Source organism: Saccostrea echinata, unplaced genomic scaffold (assembly GCF_033153115.1).
Source record: "Saccostrea echinata isolate AGI-Se365-2 ecotype Australia unplaced genomic scaffold, CSIRO_AGI_Sech_v1 ptg000040l, whole genome shotgun sequence".
Taxonomy (NCBI): domain Eukaryota; kingdom Metazoa; phylum Mollusca; class Bivalvia; order Ostreida; family Ostreidae; genus Saccostrea; species Saccostrea echinata.
In genome coordinates, this window is record NW_026889789.1 from 6,011,106 (window position 1) to 6,027,251 (window position 16,146).

The following is a 16,146-nucleotide window of genomic DNA, read 5'->3' on the forward strand; positions in this document are numbered from 1 at the left end:
TTATCCCCAAAACGTCTTTGTCGGGAATACAGACAGACAAACAAGGTGATTCCTTTAGCCCCCCCCCCCCCCCCAACGTCGAATGTCGTGGGTATAATCATTTTGACAGAAGTAATTGTAGTTTGATTTGCACTTTGCCATCCCCCCCCCTTTCCTGAGAATAACTCATTTTACCACATCAGCTTGCTTTTATGTAATTTTGAAATAACTGCATAGCTTCCCGGATGAAAACCAGCTTTTTTAAATATTTTTTTTTTCTATATAGAGGAAAAACAAAACACTTCTGTAAAATATTTAGCTACAGAACTGTAGCTCTCTAGGAAAGAAATTTGGAGAGATATACCAGAGAACTACAAATATAATTCATCTGAAGAACCTCGCATCGACCTTTGAGAAATTTTACGAGATAGGATAATTTGTGTTTTGAGTCCTCTTCTATATAATGAAATAACATGAAATACATGTATAAGCATGTAAACTTAAACCACTACCACCCCACACCCTCTTTAAAACCAAAAGGTAAAAAAAGATGGGGGGTTGGGGGGTTGGCCTGTAAATCCAAGTCCAGCAGACGATTTAGTCGGCTGACCATATCTGGACATACTCTATGAAAGCTATGCAGACAGGACGTTAACATTACCAAATGACTCTCTTACTATATTTCAGGGCATAACTGAGCAAATCAAAACACAATATCAGGAAAAGAATCCCTTTCCTATATCACAAGAACTCGATTCTTCAATAGAATGCTTCAATATCATGTGTCTCATCAAGGAAATTTTCAGTTTCAAGTGCGCATAGAATGCTGTCGAATTCAAAAGGAAAGTGATCTCGTTCTATTATCTTTAATTTACATTACATGTAATACCACATAAGCTATGGCTAACTTTAGTAGATCATAGCTGACTATCCAGGACTGACTAAGATTTTATTTTTGTCAGGTGTGCTTTTAAAACTTGACACTTGCATCATCATCGTTCGAGTATTCTTTTATATAAGTAAAGATATCTTATATATAAATGTCTATTTATGTATAGATCTTCGAACAGTTTAAAAATTAAAATATTTAATTCTACTGATGGTTAATAATGTTCAAATCAATGTTTTGATAACTTAAGCTTATTGCAAGGTGCATAAGAACCATTTGCGCCTCTTTGAACACAGACTATGTAAAATACTGTATATGAAAAATTCAGATTCAGGAAAGGTGTATTAATAAATAAAGAAAGAAGTACTGTACATGTATGTATTTTCAGAATTCTTAAGTCTTATAACATGTAACTCGAACCAAGGAGAGATTTTGTTGGAACCTCTGTGGTATAATAATAAAATTATGACTCAAAATAAATATGTTTTTTCAAGGCCATTGTATTAAAAGGGATTTATTGTAGTTGGTGATTTATTTGACAGTAATGGTAACTTTATATGCTTTGATGATCTTGTTAAAGAATTTTCTTTAAAAGTCCCTTTTACTATATACGAAGGCATAAAAAGGGCAATTTTGCATTCTTAGCCAAATGTTAGAAATGTCGGTATAAATTCTGTCACAAGACCTTATCAGCCAAAATTCGTGGAAATCATCAATAAAGATAAACAAGAGGCCCATGGGCCACATAACTCACCTGAGCACATTGGATAGGTGAAAGCACAAATCAGTTCAGTATTGAAAAGATTACTGGGGAGGGGGGGGGGAGGCTTGAATTTTAAACTACCTGATGATGCTTCCATGTCAATATAACAAATGGCTTTGTTGTACTTGAGAAGATTAAAAAAAAAATTTCCCATATATTCCTTTGTAGAAATTTGATCCCCCATTGTGGCTCCTCCCTATCCCAGGGGTCATCATTTGAACAAACTTGAATCTAAACTACCTGAGGATGCTTCCATATCAATATGACTAAACATAGCTTTTCTGTTCTTGAGAAGAAATATTTTTTCTGTATGTTCTTATGTAAAACTTTGATCCCCCATTGGGCCCCACCCTACCCCCGGGGGTCATCATTTGAACAAAACTGAATTTACACTTCCTAAGGTTGCTTCCATATCAAAATGACAAATCATGGCTTTGCAGTTCTTTTTCAGAAGATATTTTCCTGTATACTTCTATTTAAGACTTTGATCCTCCATTGTGGCCTCCCCTACCCCAGGGGGTCATGATTTGAACAAACTTGAATCTACACTACCTGAGGATGCTTCCAAATAAATATGATCAATCATGGCTTTGCTGTTCCTGAGAAGAAGATTTTAAAAATTTTTCCTCTATATTTCTATGTAAAACTTTGATCCTCCATTGTGGCCCCCCCCCCTACCCCCCCCCACCCCCCCGGGTCATGATTTGAATGAGTTTGAATCTACTCTCCCTGAGGATGCTTCCATATAAATATGACCAATCAGGGCTTTGCTGTTCCTGAGAAGAGGATTTTTAAAGAATTTTCTTATATATATTTCTAAGTAAAACTTTGATCCTCCATTGTGGCCCCCCCCTACCCCCGGGGGGTCATGATTTAAACAAACTTGAATCTACACTACCTGAGGATGCTTCCATATAAACATGACTCATCATGGCTTTGCTGTTCTTGAGAAGAAGATTTTTAAAGGTTTTTCCTATATATTTCGATGTAAAACTTTGATACTCCATTGTGGCCCCACCCTACCCCCGGGGGTCATCATTTGAACAAACTTGAATCTACACTACCTGAGGATGCTTCCATATAAATATGACTCATCATGGCTTTGCTGTTCTTGAGAAGAAGATTTTTAAAGGTTTTTCCTATATATTTCTATGTAAAACTTTGATCCTCCATTGTGGCCCCACCCTACCCCCCGGGGTCATGATTTGAACAAACTTGAATCTAGACTACCTGAGGATGCTTCCATATAAATATGACTCATCATGGCTTTGCTGTTCTTGAGAAGAAGATTTTTGAAGGTTTTTCCTATATATTTCTATGTAAAACTTTGATCCTCCATTGTGGCCCCGCCCTACCCCCGGGGGTCATGATTTGAACAAACTTAAATCTACACTACCTGAGGATGCTTCCACATGAGTTTCATCTTTCCTGGCCCTATGGCTCTTGAGAAGAAGATTTTTAAATTATTCTATTAATTTTTCACTAATTCTTTATTATCTCCCCTTGAAAAAGGGTGTGGCCCTTCATTTGATCAGACTTGAATCCCCTTCACCCAAGGATACTTTGTGGCAAGTTTGGTTGAAATTGGCCCAGTGGTTCTTGAGAAGAAGTCAAAAATGTTAAAAGTTTACAGACAGACAGACGGACGGACAGACAGACAGACAGATGGACAGACAGACGGACAGACAGACGGACGCCGGACAAAAAGTGATCAGAAAAGCTCACTTGAGCCTTCGGCTCAGGTGAGCTAAAAAGGTTCTAAAACAATTTATGATACATATTTGTCATTACATGTATATACTTCACCAAAGTGTGAATCAAAATGGGCTAAAGAACTGCAGTTACAGCAGGATTTTAATTGGAAATTAATTCATAAAAAATATTATTCAATAACAAAAGACACAAGGCTTTTATGGTTTAATTTTAGTATCATACATAGGATTCTTGGTACAAGTATGTATTTGTTTTTGTCAAAAATGAGAGAAAATAATCTATGTTCTTTATGTCAGCAAAATGTTGAATCAATTGTACATATTTTCTTTTATTGTCCTAAAGTTAACCCATTGTGGTCTCTTTTAGAAGATTGGATATTTGAATAAACTGGAAAAATAATAAGATTTGATGTGTGCACAGTTATACTTGGTTCTTCTAAAGAAGACACAATTATTAATCTTATATTGCTACTTATTAAACAGTACATTTTTCAACAATCAAGAAAAAAACAAAATATAACTATCCAAAATATCATTAAATACTTATATGTGTATTATAAATTTGAAGAAAAATTGTATAAATTTAACAATGAACTTCATATGTATAAAAGAAGATGGACTAACTGGAACCAGATATTTGAAAACATAAACATATAGATAAATTTATGTCCTCTACATTATTATTTTAGTATATCTTGTGTATTCATAATTTTTTTATATTTCATGTTTATTCCTAAAAATCTGTATGTAAGCTTTCCAGCCATGGTGTGTCTGTGTTGTGTATGTGTATGTATGTTTGTTTATGTCTAAAGTCAATAAAAAAAATTAATAAATAAAGGATATGTTATCTTTTACAGAAATAATACTTACAACGTTGACTGATACTGTCATGAAACAACCTGTCAGACACGGTACAGTGTGTGATGATGTCTAGCTGTAGTTTGTCTATGAAGAGCTCGTACATCTCCTCCGGTCTGTACGGTACATACAGACATTTCTCTCCCTCACTCCTCTTGTACCACCAGGACCTGCAGTATTCTGATATCACGTCACGTGACGCCGTGGTCAGGAAAAACTCCAGATCACTGTCCTCCACCAGACACTCCGTGACAAAGGCGTACATGACGTCATGTCGGATATCGTCTGATATAAAGGTTATGACACCATTACGTGTTTTTGTGATTGCATTAGGAAGATCAACCAAGCTGTCATCAGTAATATCAGGGAAATATCTGTCTCTGATTTTGTCCCTTGTGATTCTGTGTGATTGTTCATTGAGATTCAGTTGATATTTCTCAGTTAACAAAAAGCAGTACAGTAGACATCTGACTTCCGGTGTATAGTTATGGTGTTTACCTGAAATTATGAAATTTATACATTAAAAAACATTAAAAGATTTAAAGTCATGCATAAGCAAATTATTATTTACCTTTCATTCCATATCATCATACAATATCTTTGTTTTTCAACTGAATATAAATGGTACTAGACTCAAGCTCTTGTCATTTGTACTAATAACTGAAGACAAAACTTATCAGTAGCGGATGATCCATGCGGATTAGAGGAAGGGGTATATAATCCTTCAACCCACCCAAACCCCAACCCGGATATAAGAATTCCCTGTAAAGTTGGTAGGGAAAGTTAATGGACGATCGATTTAAACTGAATTTTTGGTTTGATACTTTATATTCAAATTGTACGAATTATATGTATAAGGTATAATTACATGTATAAACCTAAGACGGTTTATCAAAATCTCAAACCGATACACGGAATGATTTGAATCCGTAATTAGACTACCTTCATTACCCTGACCTCTCCCCTCCTATCCCTCCACATAGAGAGAAAATGGAGGGTGCTTATCGTATAGTTTTTCTAGACCTTTAAATTATTATAATTTATAAATGACAGCAGATGAAATTGTCATTTGGAGAGTTTCATTTTATACAGCTTTGACTAAAAGTTCCGAGAAATTCTGTTTATTTTTTATCTTGAGTGTATTAGGCCAAAGAAAATAATAGTCTTGTTTCCTGCTACAAGCCTGAAAAAAAATAGGGTAGGTAGGTACGAAAATTATTTTTTTTTCGACTGCATGTTTAGATATGAACTAATATAAGATCTAATTAAACATGTCACAGGTCAATATTGTCTTTTACAATTATATTCATGTCTTTTGATGCATAAGTCAAGTGGTATTTTATGAAAGTCCATATTTAAAACAGAGAATTTCATGAAATGCTTGTTTTGAATTAACATGGAAACCGATTACAGTGACAGATCGATGAAATTCCGGGAATTCCCGATTTTTTTTTCTTCTAAAACTAAGACAAAAACTTTAGGGTCGGGCGCAAAAAAAGGGTCGGTCGGGTAGCAGAAAACAGGGCTTTTATTTATTTATTTATTTTTGGCCTTATACACCTATTTCCTGGCTATAAGGACAAAAGCACATTTCTTGTCTCCCAAGCCAGCAATTATTTCCCGAGGTGCCGCCGATAAACATGATAGTGTCCCAATAGTCAGTAAGTTGTTGTTTACCAAAGCCGACTTTATTTGACGTGGAAGGTCAGGATCCGGATAAAAGCAGTTGAGTTCCGAGATGAAAAGCGAGCTCGAAGGAAACGGAATGCTGCCGGTGACTAGTTTGATGACTATTTCACCATGGGCATATAGCACAAAAACTTTTTCATGATAGGGTTAGTAGGTTTATTTGTCATATTTTTATATAGTAACAAGAGATGTTTGTGAAACATTTATGTCCCCCTCCCCCAAATAATTGGAATTTTTCTAAGTCCAAGGGGCATAACTCTGCCCAAAATTGCTCATGGTACCCAAAACAGACTTGATCTAGATATTCCTATGATAAATCTGTATACAAAATTTTATTACAGTATATGCAACCTCTGTGAAGAAAATGAACGGAATCTGTTGGTGTACCGACAGACAGCAGCAAAGCAAACTCCCTTCTTCGAAAGAGGGCATAAAAATTTACAGTCTGAGGTATAATAAATTATTATAAGAACTGCATGGAGTTGAGGCTAACATATCAAATTGCATGTAGTTGAGGGTAACATTGAAAATATTCATCGGGATTCGCAGGAAAACCATTGTCAACGGAGGCACAGTTTTACGTAATAGTAATACATATTGGTTCTCAGTGATTCCAGAGAAGAAGCTGAAAATATTCAAATGTTAACACAAGACGACGGACGATGTTTGGCCATTTAAAATCACTCGGAACGCCTCGGCCGATTCGTACCTTAACGTGTTTAATATTTGATGAAGGTGACAGAATCATCAGAAGTCTGCCGAATGCTACATAATTTAGTGAAGAATGAGAAAATGTAACTTTACAGTACGATAAAAGTTCTAAAAATGTATAATGCTTTGTTCCTGTAAAGTTTCTAGGTATATTTTTAGAAGTCATTTTTACATTTTTACACAATCAAAATTTATAATTAAAAATTTCATTAAAAGAAATATTTAAAAAAAATATCGATGTAACTCTCCTGTAAGGGAGATAAGAAAGAATTTGTTTGTGGCATGTGCACGATCATTAAACTGCAGTCCTATCAATGAAATGAAAGACATTTTCCAAAACGTTCAAAAGCTAGAGTATGGGAATTTTTGTAGATTACATTTACAAAGATTTGTTCTTAAAGAAAAGAGGAAAAATTACCTTTGACAGATATTTCATTTATACTTTTTTGTCCCCTGCTTTCACTGAAAGTTGGGGATGTTAATTTCGGTCTGCCTGTCAGTCTGTCCGTCTTTCTGTAACACTTTAGTTTCCGCGCGATATCTCGAGAAGCTTTTGAACTTTTTCATGAAATTTTTCACAACTCCCTATGGTCTAAGGAAGCCCCCTATTGATTTAGAGGTCAAGAGGTCAAGGTCATAAATTCTGTCTGTTTTTTACACTTTCGTGTTAACGCGATATCTCGAGAATCCTTTGAGCTTTTGAAATGAAATTTTATACGACAATTCCTTATGGCCTAAAGAAGACCCCTATTTATTTTGAGGTCAAAGGTCAAGGTCGTTAATTCATACATTCTGTTTATGTGTAAAACTTACATTTTGGGCAATATCTCAAGAAGCTTTTGAGTTTATACAATTAAATTTCATACCATATCTCCCTATGGCTCCACCCGCCCTTCTTAAAGTGTCTGCCCCCCCCCCCCCCCTACATGTACATCTCCGCATGCTCTTCTTTTTTCCTTAAGCGGGGGACACAGATTTTCTGAATTGGCTAGTTTTCAATGAATTTGGATAGTGTTTCTAACAAATATTTTGTGAAGACAAAGCTTCATGTTATAAAGCATGTTTGAGTGCTAGGATGTCGTTGTCTTACTTTTCAACATTTTTTTTTAATTTTAGTAATTGTTTATATTTACATACTAAATACTGGTATTTTAATTTCTGTTTCACGATACGTATTTCAGAATCACATTCCGGTTTACGGAAATAATCGCTCATCCATAACCCCTTCTCCCCCCCCCCCCCCCTTTAGCAAAAAAAAAAATGAAACCCTGCATTGTAGCAACTGCTTATAATAAAACGCCGCTTAATAATAAAATATCATTTTTTGTCATAAATTATTGCATTAATAGTTGGCATTCTTGACCGCTAACGCTAAATCGCCTCTTAATGGTAGAATTGAGAATGTAAACTATTAATGCAACAATTCCTGATCGACATTAAGCGTTGCACTGCAATGCTTAATGATATTTCTATTATTTACATATTTTGTTATCTATAGCGGTTGCTACACCGCATGCAATTGCAATAAACCGTCCCAAATTTTATCTGGTAAGTTATATTACGTGCATGTGCACTTTAACATAAAAGCATTGCAATTATAGACAGGAACTCATTATCTATTTTTAAGTAGAGCTGCAGGCACGTATTATCAGGGGGGCAGGGATGCCTGCCCCACCCCCTTTTTTTCTACACATAACTTTTTTCTATTTAAAATGTACCTTGAAAGGCTGTCCCCCCTCTTTTTTTCGGTATAGACAAATAAGAGTAACGTAGTAATATATGAAAAAGATTGGGATTGAAAGAAGTTCGCCTATCCCCCCCCCCCCCCCGAATTAGAATCTTCGAGTTTGGACAGGGTTCGAGAATGAACAAATCTCCCCCCCCTTTTTTTTTTAGATAAGTTGATTTTTTTTTCTCTGCCCCCCCCCCCTTTAAAAAAACGATACTACGTCACTGTGCTGGGAGGACTAAAATGTTCAGGAGGAATTCCATATTCATGAAAAAAAACTTACTTCGGATGGTGGATATTTTGGGGAGTGGGGGGGGGGGGGGGCTCAGTGAACATATTTAAGCTTTTAGAGCTGTTCATTCTAAAAAAAAAACTTATTGTGACCAAGGTTGCATGATCAATACATCTAGGGATGTAGTCTACATTGAGCATAATAACGTACAGTTCCCCGTTTAGTGTACACTTTGTTTAATTATCAATGTCGGACAGTAAAAAATTATCCCTCACCATTCCCCACCGTAAGGAAAATAAAGCTGGTCAGTATTTTGCAGAATAAGGTTTAGTTTCATGTTTAGTGTGCACTTTTTTGTTTTTATTTATCGGAGTCGTAAAGCTAAAACTTATGTGCCCCACTACTTCCCGTTAATACTGTAAAAAACCTGAAGGAAAATGAATAAAACATTTCAATTATACTAATTTTCTTACTTGTTTTTCTGTAAGCTTTGTTGTCGATGATGTAAATGTCATTGTGTGGATTGAGGCCTATACAGGATCTCACAATGTCAGGTCTAGCCAAGAACTCGTATCTCCAGAGCCACGTCACGTGATCTACACTGTCCTGTGATCTTCTTCTGTAATGTACAGCCTCCCCTCCTCTTCTTAGATCCATTAGAAATTCTTCTCTTTTATCTTCACTCTCTTTCAGTATTTTGTTTGACACATTCACTGTAGAAAAAGACGAATACTGTCACAGTGTTAAATTTATTATTTCAACTAAAATTAAGTATAAATATACATGAAGGTACATCTAATCTCCGAAGAAATCGATTTAAATGATTTAATCACCATTTACTAATTAAATTCACAATATTTTTACAAGTACATCTATCTACAGTTTGTAGCAGCAATAAACAAAACATATGAAGTAAATAAAATAGTCAATATCTAAGGAATCATATCATAAAATATTTAGAGTAATGCTGACTCTGTCTTATTTATTAATATATCAATCTGCAAAATTCAGTTAATCATTTGAAACATTTTCTGAAATCTGAAAATATTTTCATTCCTTTACACTGACTTACATATCTGGTGTATGTCATCATATATAGTCGTGAACTCCATGGTGACGTGAGTCAGTATGTTCATCTGTAGACGGCGTATCAGGAAGTAATCAGTGTAAGCAGTAATCAGTAAAGGATCATAGTAAGTACCACCAGTGACACACTTCTCTCCAGGTTTTCTGATGTACATCTGTGATCTCAGATACACACTGGCTGTGTCATAACTACTGTAATAGAATGGTATAACACTGTTTTTTGATGCTATCCTATACATTGTCTCATCCTTGGTGTCCTCCGTTATCTTGTCCTGATCTTCCCAAAGGTAATCACGTGACTTCAGTCTGTCCAGAGTCTGCTGTGCTTCTTCACTTGTTACAGGATTCTCTTTACGGTACACTATCTGTCGTATCTCATTAAGCATGTCCAGCCACTCTGTGTCAGTGAAGTCAGGAGGACCGGAGTCAGAACACAGAAAACAGAATAACACCAACACCTCGTCATCACTCAGAGTGGAGAACTTAACTACAAAATTAAATGTAACGAATATATTATGAGTAACTCAATATGAAATGAAACAAGATACAAGATATTCTATTTACCAATCAAGGGCCCCGAGAGGCATTTCCACATATATAAATGCACAATTTAAACATTATTCACAATATACATTGTTTTTATATAAATAAACATATAAAAAACAGTTACATAAACAGTTATATAACATTGTATTCAGCGTTAATAATCATAGACAATACCAGTCAGGCGCGTAGCTGCCTATACGCAAATACGCAAGTGCGTACACATCATTTTAAGAAAAAAAAAGATAAGAAAAAAGAGAGAATTATTCGGAGAAAAAAATCTCAGTACCATCCAACAAATATTCTTGTTTCAAATTATTCTGTGTCATACTGTGCACGTGTCGATTTAAATTTTAAATTATTAGGCCATTCCAAGTTTTTTTTCTATGTTTAGCGTCCACCCATCTTTCAAATACATACCTACCTATTCGCAAAAAACACACAAGCAAAAATAAAACACAAGACTTTATAGTCATAAAAATGATGTCATTCAAAGGATTTGATTCCATTAATCCATTTTTCTCGTAGAAATATCTATTCTTCAGCAAAATCAAGGTATTAAATGCTTACAATATTCCAAATATTGACATATTGTAGACAAATACTTAGAGAAATTGACAGAATTCAGTGATTTCGACCAGAATAAACAATTTCAGGACTCCTGATTTTGTTTGTTTTTTCTGATATGGGGTGTTAAGTACAGGTCCACGTAAGAATCAGGCAAAATCAAATTTTCGTGATAAGTCAGTGTTTGAGAATTGACTTGAAACTTCACATGGTTATGCATCAGGACATATATATTACATATGTTCAATGATTTGGAAATATTCAGGCTTGTTCTAATTTAATAGGCAATATATTGAGAAAATATTATGAACATGAGTAGTACAAATCTGTACAATGGTATGGATATTGAAACCTTAAAAAATTAAAACAGCAAACGTTATGAGAGAAAGTGATAATGAACAACGAAACAGCTATTTAAAAATTATAATTTTAAATTTTAAAAAGTTTGGAAAATTGCGAGTTTAGCGTTTACTACCCCGATAATTACTTCCAATATTAGTGAATTTCAGTTATCGTTCTTGATTTATGACTTAATTTGTCGCTTGAGTGCGCTTCGTTGTTAAGTACGCTGATACCGAAAAAACAGAATCAAATTGATTAAACATCGAATTTGGCATTTTATTTTGGTTTAATTAATCTACTGAAAATTAAGGAATGTCTAACTTCAAACTAAACATCTTTTTCCTTGAAATCTAGCGATACAGTGTGTGTCAAATTTGATCGGGTTCAGGTTGCTCGACACTTGTCTGTTGTCATATGCGGATTTGGGCAGGATTATTATAGTTGTACAGTTTTACTGCGTCATCAAAGATGCACAAGAGTTTACAACAGACTTCAAAGAAAATTGGTCATCGCGTTACACAACGCACTTTAAACAATCGTTGCCAAACAGCAGTTTTATTGAAACTCTCAATCATAAAGTCATGTTGGCGAGGAAATGCGGACTTATTCGAGTCATGCGACACTCGATTTGAGAACAACAACATTGATTGTGATTATTTCAAGACACAATTATATATCTAACATTTATGGATTTATTTCCCGAAATCCTGCTGAAATATGGAAATTATCTTCTCACAAAAAAAGGAGTTCATGTGATGCAACATGTGCAAGTAAGTAGTTTTTTAAGCTAACAGTGAGGAAAACCCTTTTGATGTCAACCAAAAATAATAAGCAAGCTTTTTTCCATTAAGCTTTAAGTGCCTTAATTTCTGGTCTTCTTCGAAATTATTTCAAAGTTGGGTGTAATTTTTTTTTCTTCTTGGAAATCCTTCCTATGAATTAGGAGAACCCCATTTTATAAAATGGGTATAGATATTTATTTTATTTCAAACTACCAATTAAAAAAAAATATCTTGCTTAAGACTTTAAAAATGTTTTTTAGAGATAAGTAATTAAATTTTTTCATAATATTAAATTTTATGCTTTTTCAGAGTTTAAAATACTGAGTAATATGCCACTACATTTAATTTTTCAGACAAGTTCAAGTTGCAGAAGAGTTCTTTGGTCTTCTCAAACAGTCGAGGTTTTCTTCTCCTGTCCAAACTTCAAAATTTAGTGAAAAATGAGGAAACAAACTTTACGAATGAAAGAATTTTCTAAAATCACATCGAGCAGTGAATCTGATGCCTTTTGTTGTGTTTAACCATCATAAAGTGACAGTAGTGTACTAGGTAGAACTTTAGTCCTATTGCTCATTAACTTTTGTAAACAAAGGGAATAGCATACCAGTTGAGATTTAGAGTGTCGAGTACTATATGAGAAAACAACGGGAACCATCCAAAAGTAGAAGCACCACAAGTCCATATATTAAATTGATCAAGTTCAGAATTTTGAATGTGCATGTCTGCTTGAAAAGTACTGTAGTTTAAAAAGCATTTTTTTTTTTAAATCATGGGATGGAATGATGATTATAAAGAACTGATATTGTAACACCTGTTCTTCTACAAATTTTGATCTTTGTATAATGTACAATGTAATTTATAAATCATGTAAATTGTTAACATTTAATAAACATGTTAAACCTTTTTGCAAATTGGTCATTGTTGATTTCTTAAGAATAAACTTGGAAATTTTCATATTAAAACATTTAGTTTAGTATGTTGAACAACATGACATATTTGTTAAATATGCAATTAAAAATATCATATTGCTGCTCATATAACGGTACAGTAAATCAAATGTTGCAGCTGCATCATTTTCTGCAGTTGAACAAAATCCTTTACATTCCTTTCATATACATGTACTAGTATGATTTAGAAGGAGTCAAAGAACTAGTCTTAATGAATTTATAATTTTATCTATAAAAGTTGAGAGGTTTTAGGACATTGCTAGCAGAGACCAACATACTCTGACTTGTTTATACATAAAAATTATGTCTTCATGTAGCATAATGTATTCTCAGTTGTTATATATAAGTTATAGTATTTGACAAACAGTAAAAGCTGAAAAACTAAATGAAAAAAATAAAAATGCTTATATAAGAAGAATCACCCAAATAGATAGTGATTGGTCATCATGTTTACTATATGAAAAAAGCAATACAAGAAAACTGGATGCACCTGCTTAGTTTTAGCAGCTGTTTAAAATAAAAACAGAAAAAAAATCTGGAATCATCAAAGTTGGGTACTTGATATACAGAATTTCGATCCCGATCATAATTCTCTCCAAAACTATTTTAGAGAAATAAAATTAATTCCAGAGTAAACTTGGTACATTGAATAGAAAAATTCATAATAATGTGATAAATGTAATTAAGAAACCATTCAATAAAAGTTAAATTTTACACACAATGCACTTAGATTTAGGAAAAAATCTTGTCAAACTTCAAGCAATTTATCAAAATTTCTCAATAGTTTTCCTTTTCATTAAAAACTGCTAATTGATTTTTCCACACTTTTTTAACTGGAAAACTAACAATGAGCAGTTGTTCTATTTTTCCATGTGTAATAAGCTACATAATGTGTTTGCTGTTTTTAATAATATTGTTTTAAATTCACAATGGTTGTGACATCCAAAATGTCTTGACATATAATTACAATGGTTACTATGGATACGACCTAGATACCAACTCCATGACAACTAATACAAGAAGGATACAGACTCCTCTCAAAATAAAATAGGGTTAGATAATTAATGAAAAACAACAACACTTGTTACTTCTGTACTGAACTTCCTCTTTTTTGGTTGACATTTTGGCCCATAAATGCCCGAATCTATTTATAGTAACATATCACAGCCTGGATGTGCCTTTTTGGAAAAATCATGATTTATTTTAATTACTACTGTATCAAGTAATAATATAAAAAAATATTGGCCGAATATGAAATATTCGACTTATCACCGATTGCCTGATTCTTACGTGGACCTGTACTTAAAAACCAAGGCGCACGCGGACGCTAAACATAGAAAAAACTTGGAATGGCTTATGGCTGTATGATAAAATTTGAAATCTTTTATTTAATAACTGACAAATCCAAATAAATCATTCATTATTTTGTCATTGTTCTATCATACATTTATATTTGTTTTTAAAGATCTTTGAAAAATTAAATTTTAGCCACATCGTTGAATGCTATGATCTACTAGTATGATTTACAATACGATATTTTTTTGTTCATAATTAAAATTTTGCATACGTGTTTTTAAACGTTAAGAATGATTACTAGTATATGATACCAATTAATATATCGGTTAAATTTTTAGCCTCAATTATACGTACAATAAGTTTCCATGGAATATTAATTTTCGTTAAAACAATAAATATTACTATGTCTTTTATTTCCTTAACAAAAACTAAATGGCATAATTTTTGTATTTCAAGAAAATGAATGAAATATTTGGTAAAACTCCGGAGCTTCTGGGCCCTCACCAGCAGGCACGTAGTATGAGGGGAGCCTCCCCACTACTTATTCCTAAAACTTAACCTTTTACTATTGAAAAAATGTACATTGAAAGGGTGGACCTCCACTGTTTGTTGCACCATTGTTAAATCATGGTAATTTGGTAATATATTAATAAAAATTTGGTTTGTGAAAGATGGACACCCCCCCCCCCCACCCCCCTAAGAAACACACACACACACACAAACACAAGAAATAGGACTTCGAATTTTGACAATCTTCCTTTTTCGTCCTTGCTTGACAAAATTTTTAAAGTTGTAATTTTTTCCTGGCTGGCAAAAGCTATATTACGTGCCTGACCAGAGCCCTTCAACACTCGGAGGGGGGGGGGGGGCTCAAGCCCCACCCCCACCCAACTCCCTGCCGTTCTCTGCGTACACATCATTTCTATTCTGGCTACGCGCCTGCCAGTGTCAAGTGTCCAAATTATTGTCACTGATCCCAAGACAATACAAATATGTTATGCTACAACATGTTCATACATGTATTTATACATTTGTATGAGTTTTTTCCCTTTAAATTTGTAATATATTTCAGGGAAAAAAATACAATAAAGTAAAATTGGAGAAAAGGCATGCATGTACATGATGACAGATGTATTTATACATTGGTTCTTTTACCATTTTCAGAAATAAATTTTCCAAGTAAGCATAAAATTTCTTTATTTTCATTATTCAAAATCCATACAAGTTTTTCAGCAGGTGTCAAAGAACAGAAATTTGGGTTACGTGTAATATATATAGTTTAAAGGCCCTCATTTTTTTTATTGAAATAACCATATTGATACTTATTTTATTTTATTTTTGATGGGGGGGGGGATCTTATAAATTTTATACTTTGTGTTCTTCACTTAGTATAAAAACAGTGCTTTTAAAGCAAGAATCGCCTTAAAAATTTTCAATTTGTTGATCACAAAGTTGTAGTACTATTGCGTAGGCCAGATTAATTTGAAAATTGTGTTTAAAATTTCATGTGAGGGCCACCATAATTCTCTCAAACATTTAATTGAATTGAATATATATTTTGAATAGGATAACTAAATCTTGCAGATGCGATGCATGTACATTTAATTATTTTGTCATGGGCAAGCATATTGCACGAAAGGACACACCCCTATCTTTTTTTGACTAACCGTCTTCTATTAACAATCTTGTACAGAAATCTTTCATATAATGCCGACCCCCCCCCCTTTTTATGCAATAGGGTTTAATCCTTCACCTTTATTGTAAAAGAAGTTTTCGGAAAATTAATAGTGTGAATCTAAATCCACCTTTGTCATTAATTTTGAATTTCAGATTTGTAAAACTGCCTCTTTTCATTCTTGTCAGCTTCCCCGCTTTTTATAACACTGTTACATGTTATATGCCTGCCAGGGAGGTATGTTAGATTTGAAAAGATCTCTCACAAAAACTTGGTAAAGGAATTGATATCCCCTGATTATGGGAGTCCTTAACCTAGCTGCGTTACGGATAAAAAATAAGCATAA

At 33.8% G+C, this 16,146-nt stretch overlaps 1 protein-coding gene across 1 annotated transcript in view; it reads right to left on the bottom strand.

Moving 5' to 3' along the window:
• LOC133200551 (uncharacterized) overlaps positions 1 to 16,146 on the bottom strand; it is a 45,934-nt gene that overhangs the window by 17,571 nt on the left and 12,217 nt on the right. Inside the window, exons 4-6 of the mRNA XM_061336334.1 lie at positions 9,635 to 10,135; positions 9,036 to 9,275; positions 4,214 to 4,699 (exon numbers count right to left, since the gene is read on the bottom strand). Of these exons, the coding sequence (XP_061192318.1) occupies positions 4,214 to 4,699; positions 9,036 to 9,275; positions 9,635 to 10,135 (1,227 nt within the window). The remainder of the gene's footprint in view (positions 1 to 4,213; positions 4,700 to 9,035; positions 9,276 to 9,634; positions 10,136 to 16,146) is intronic.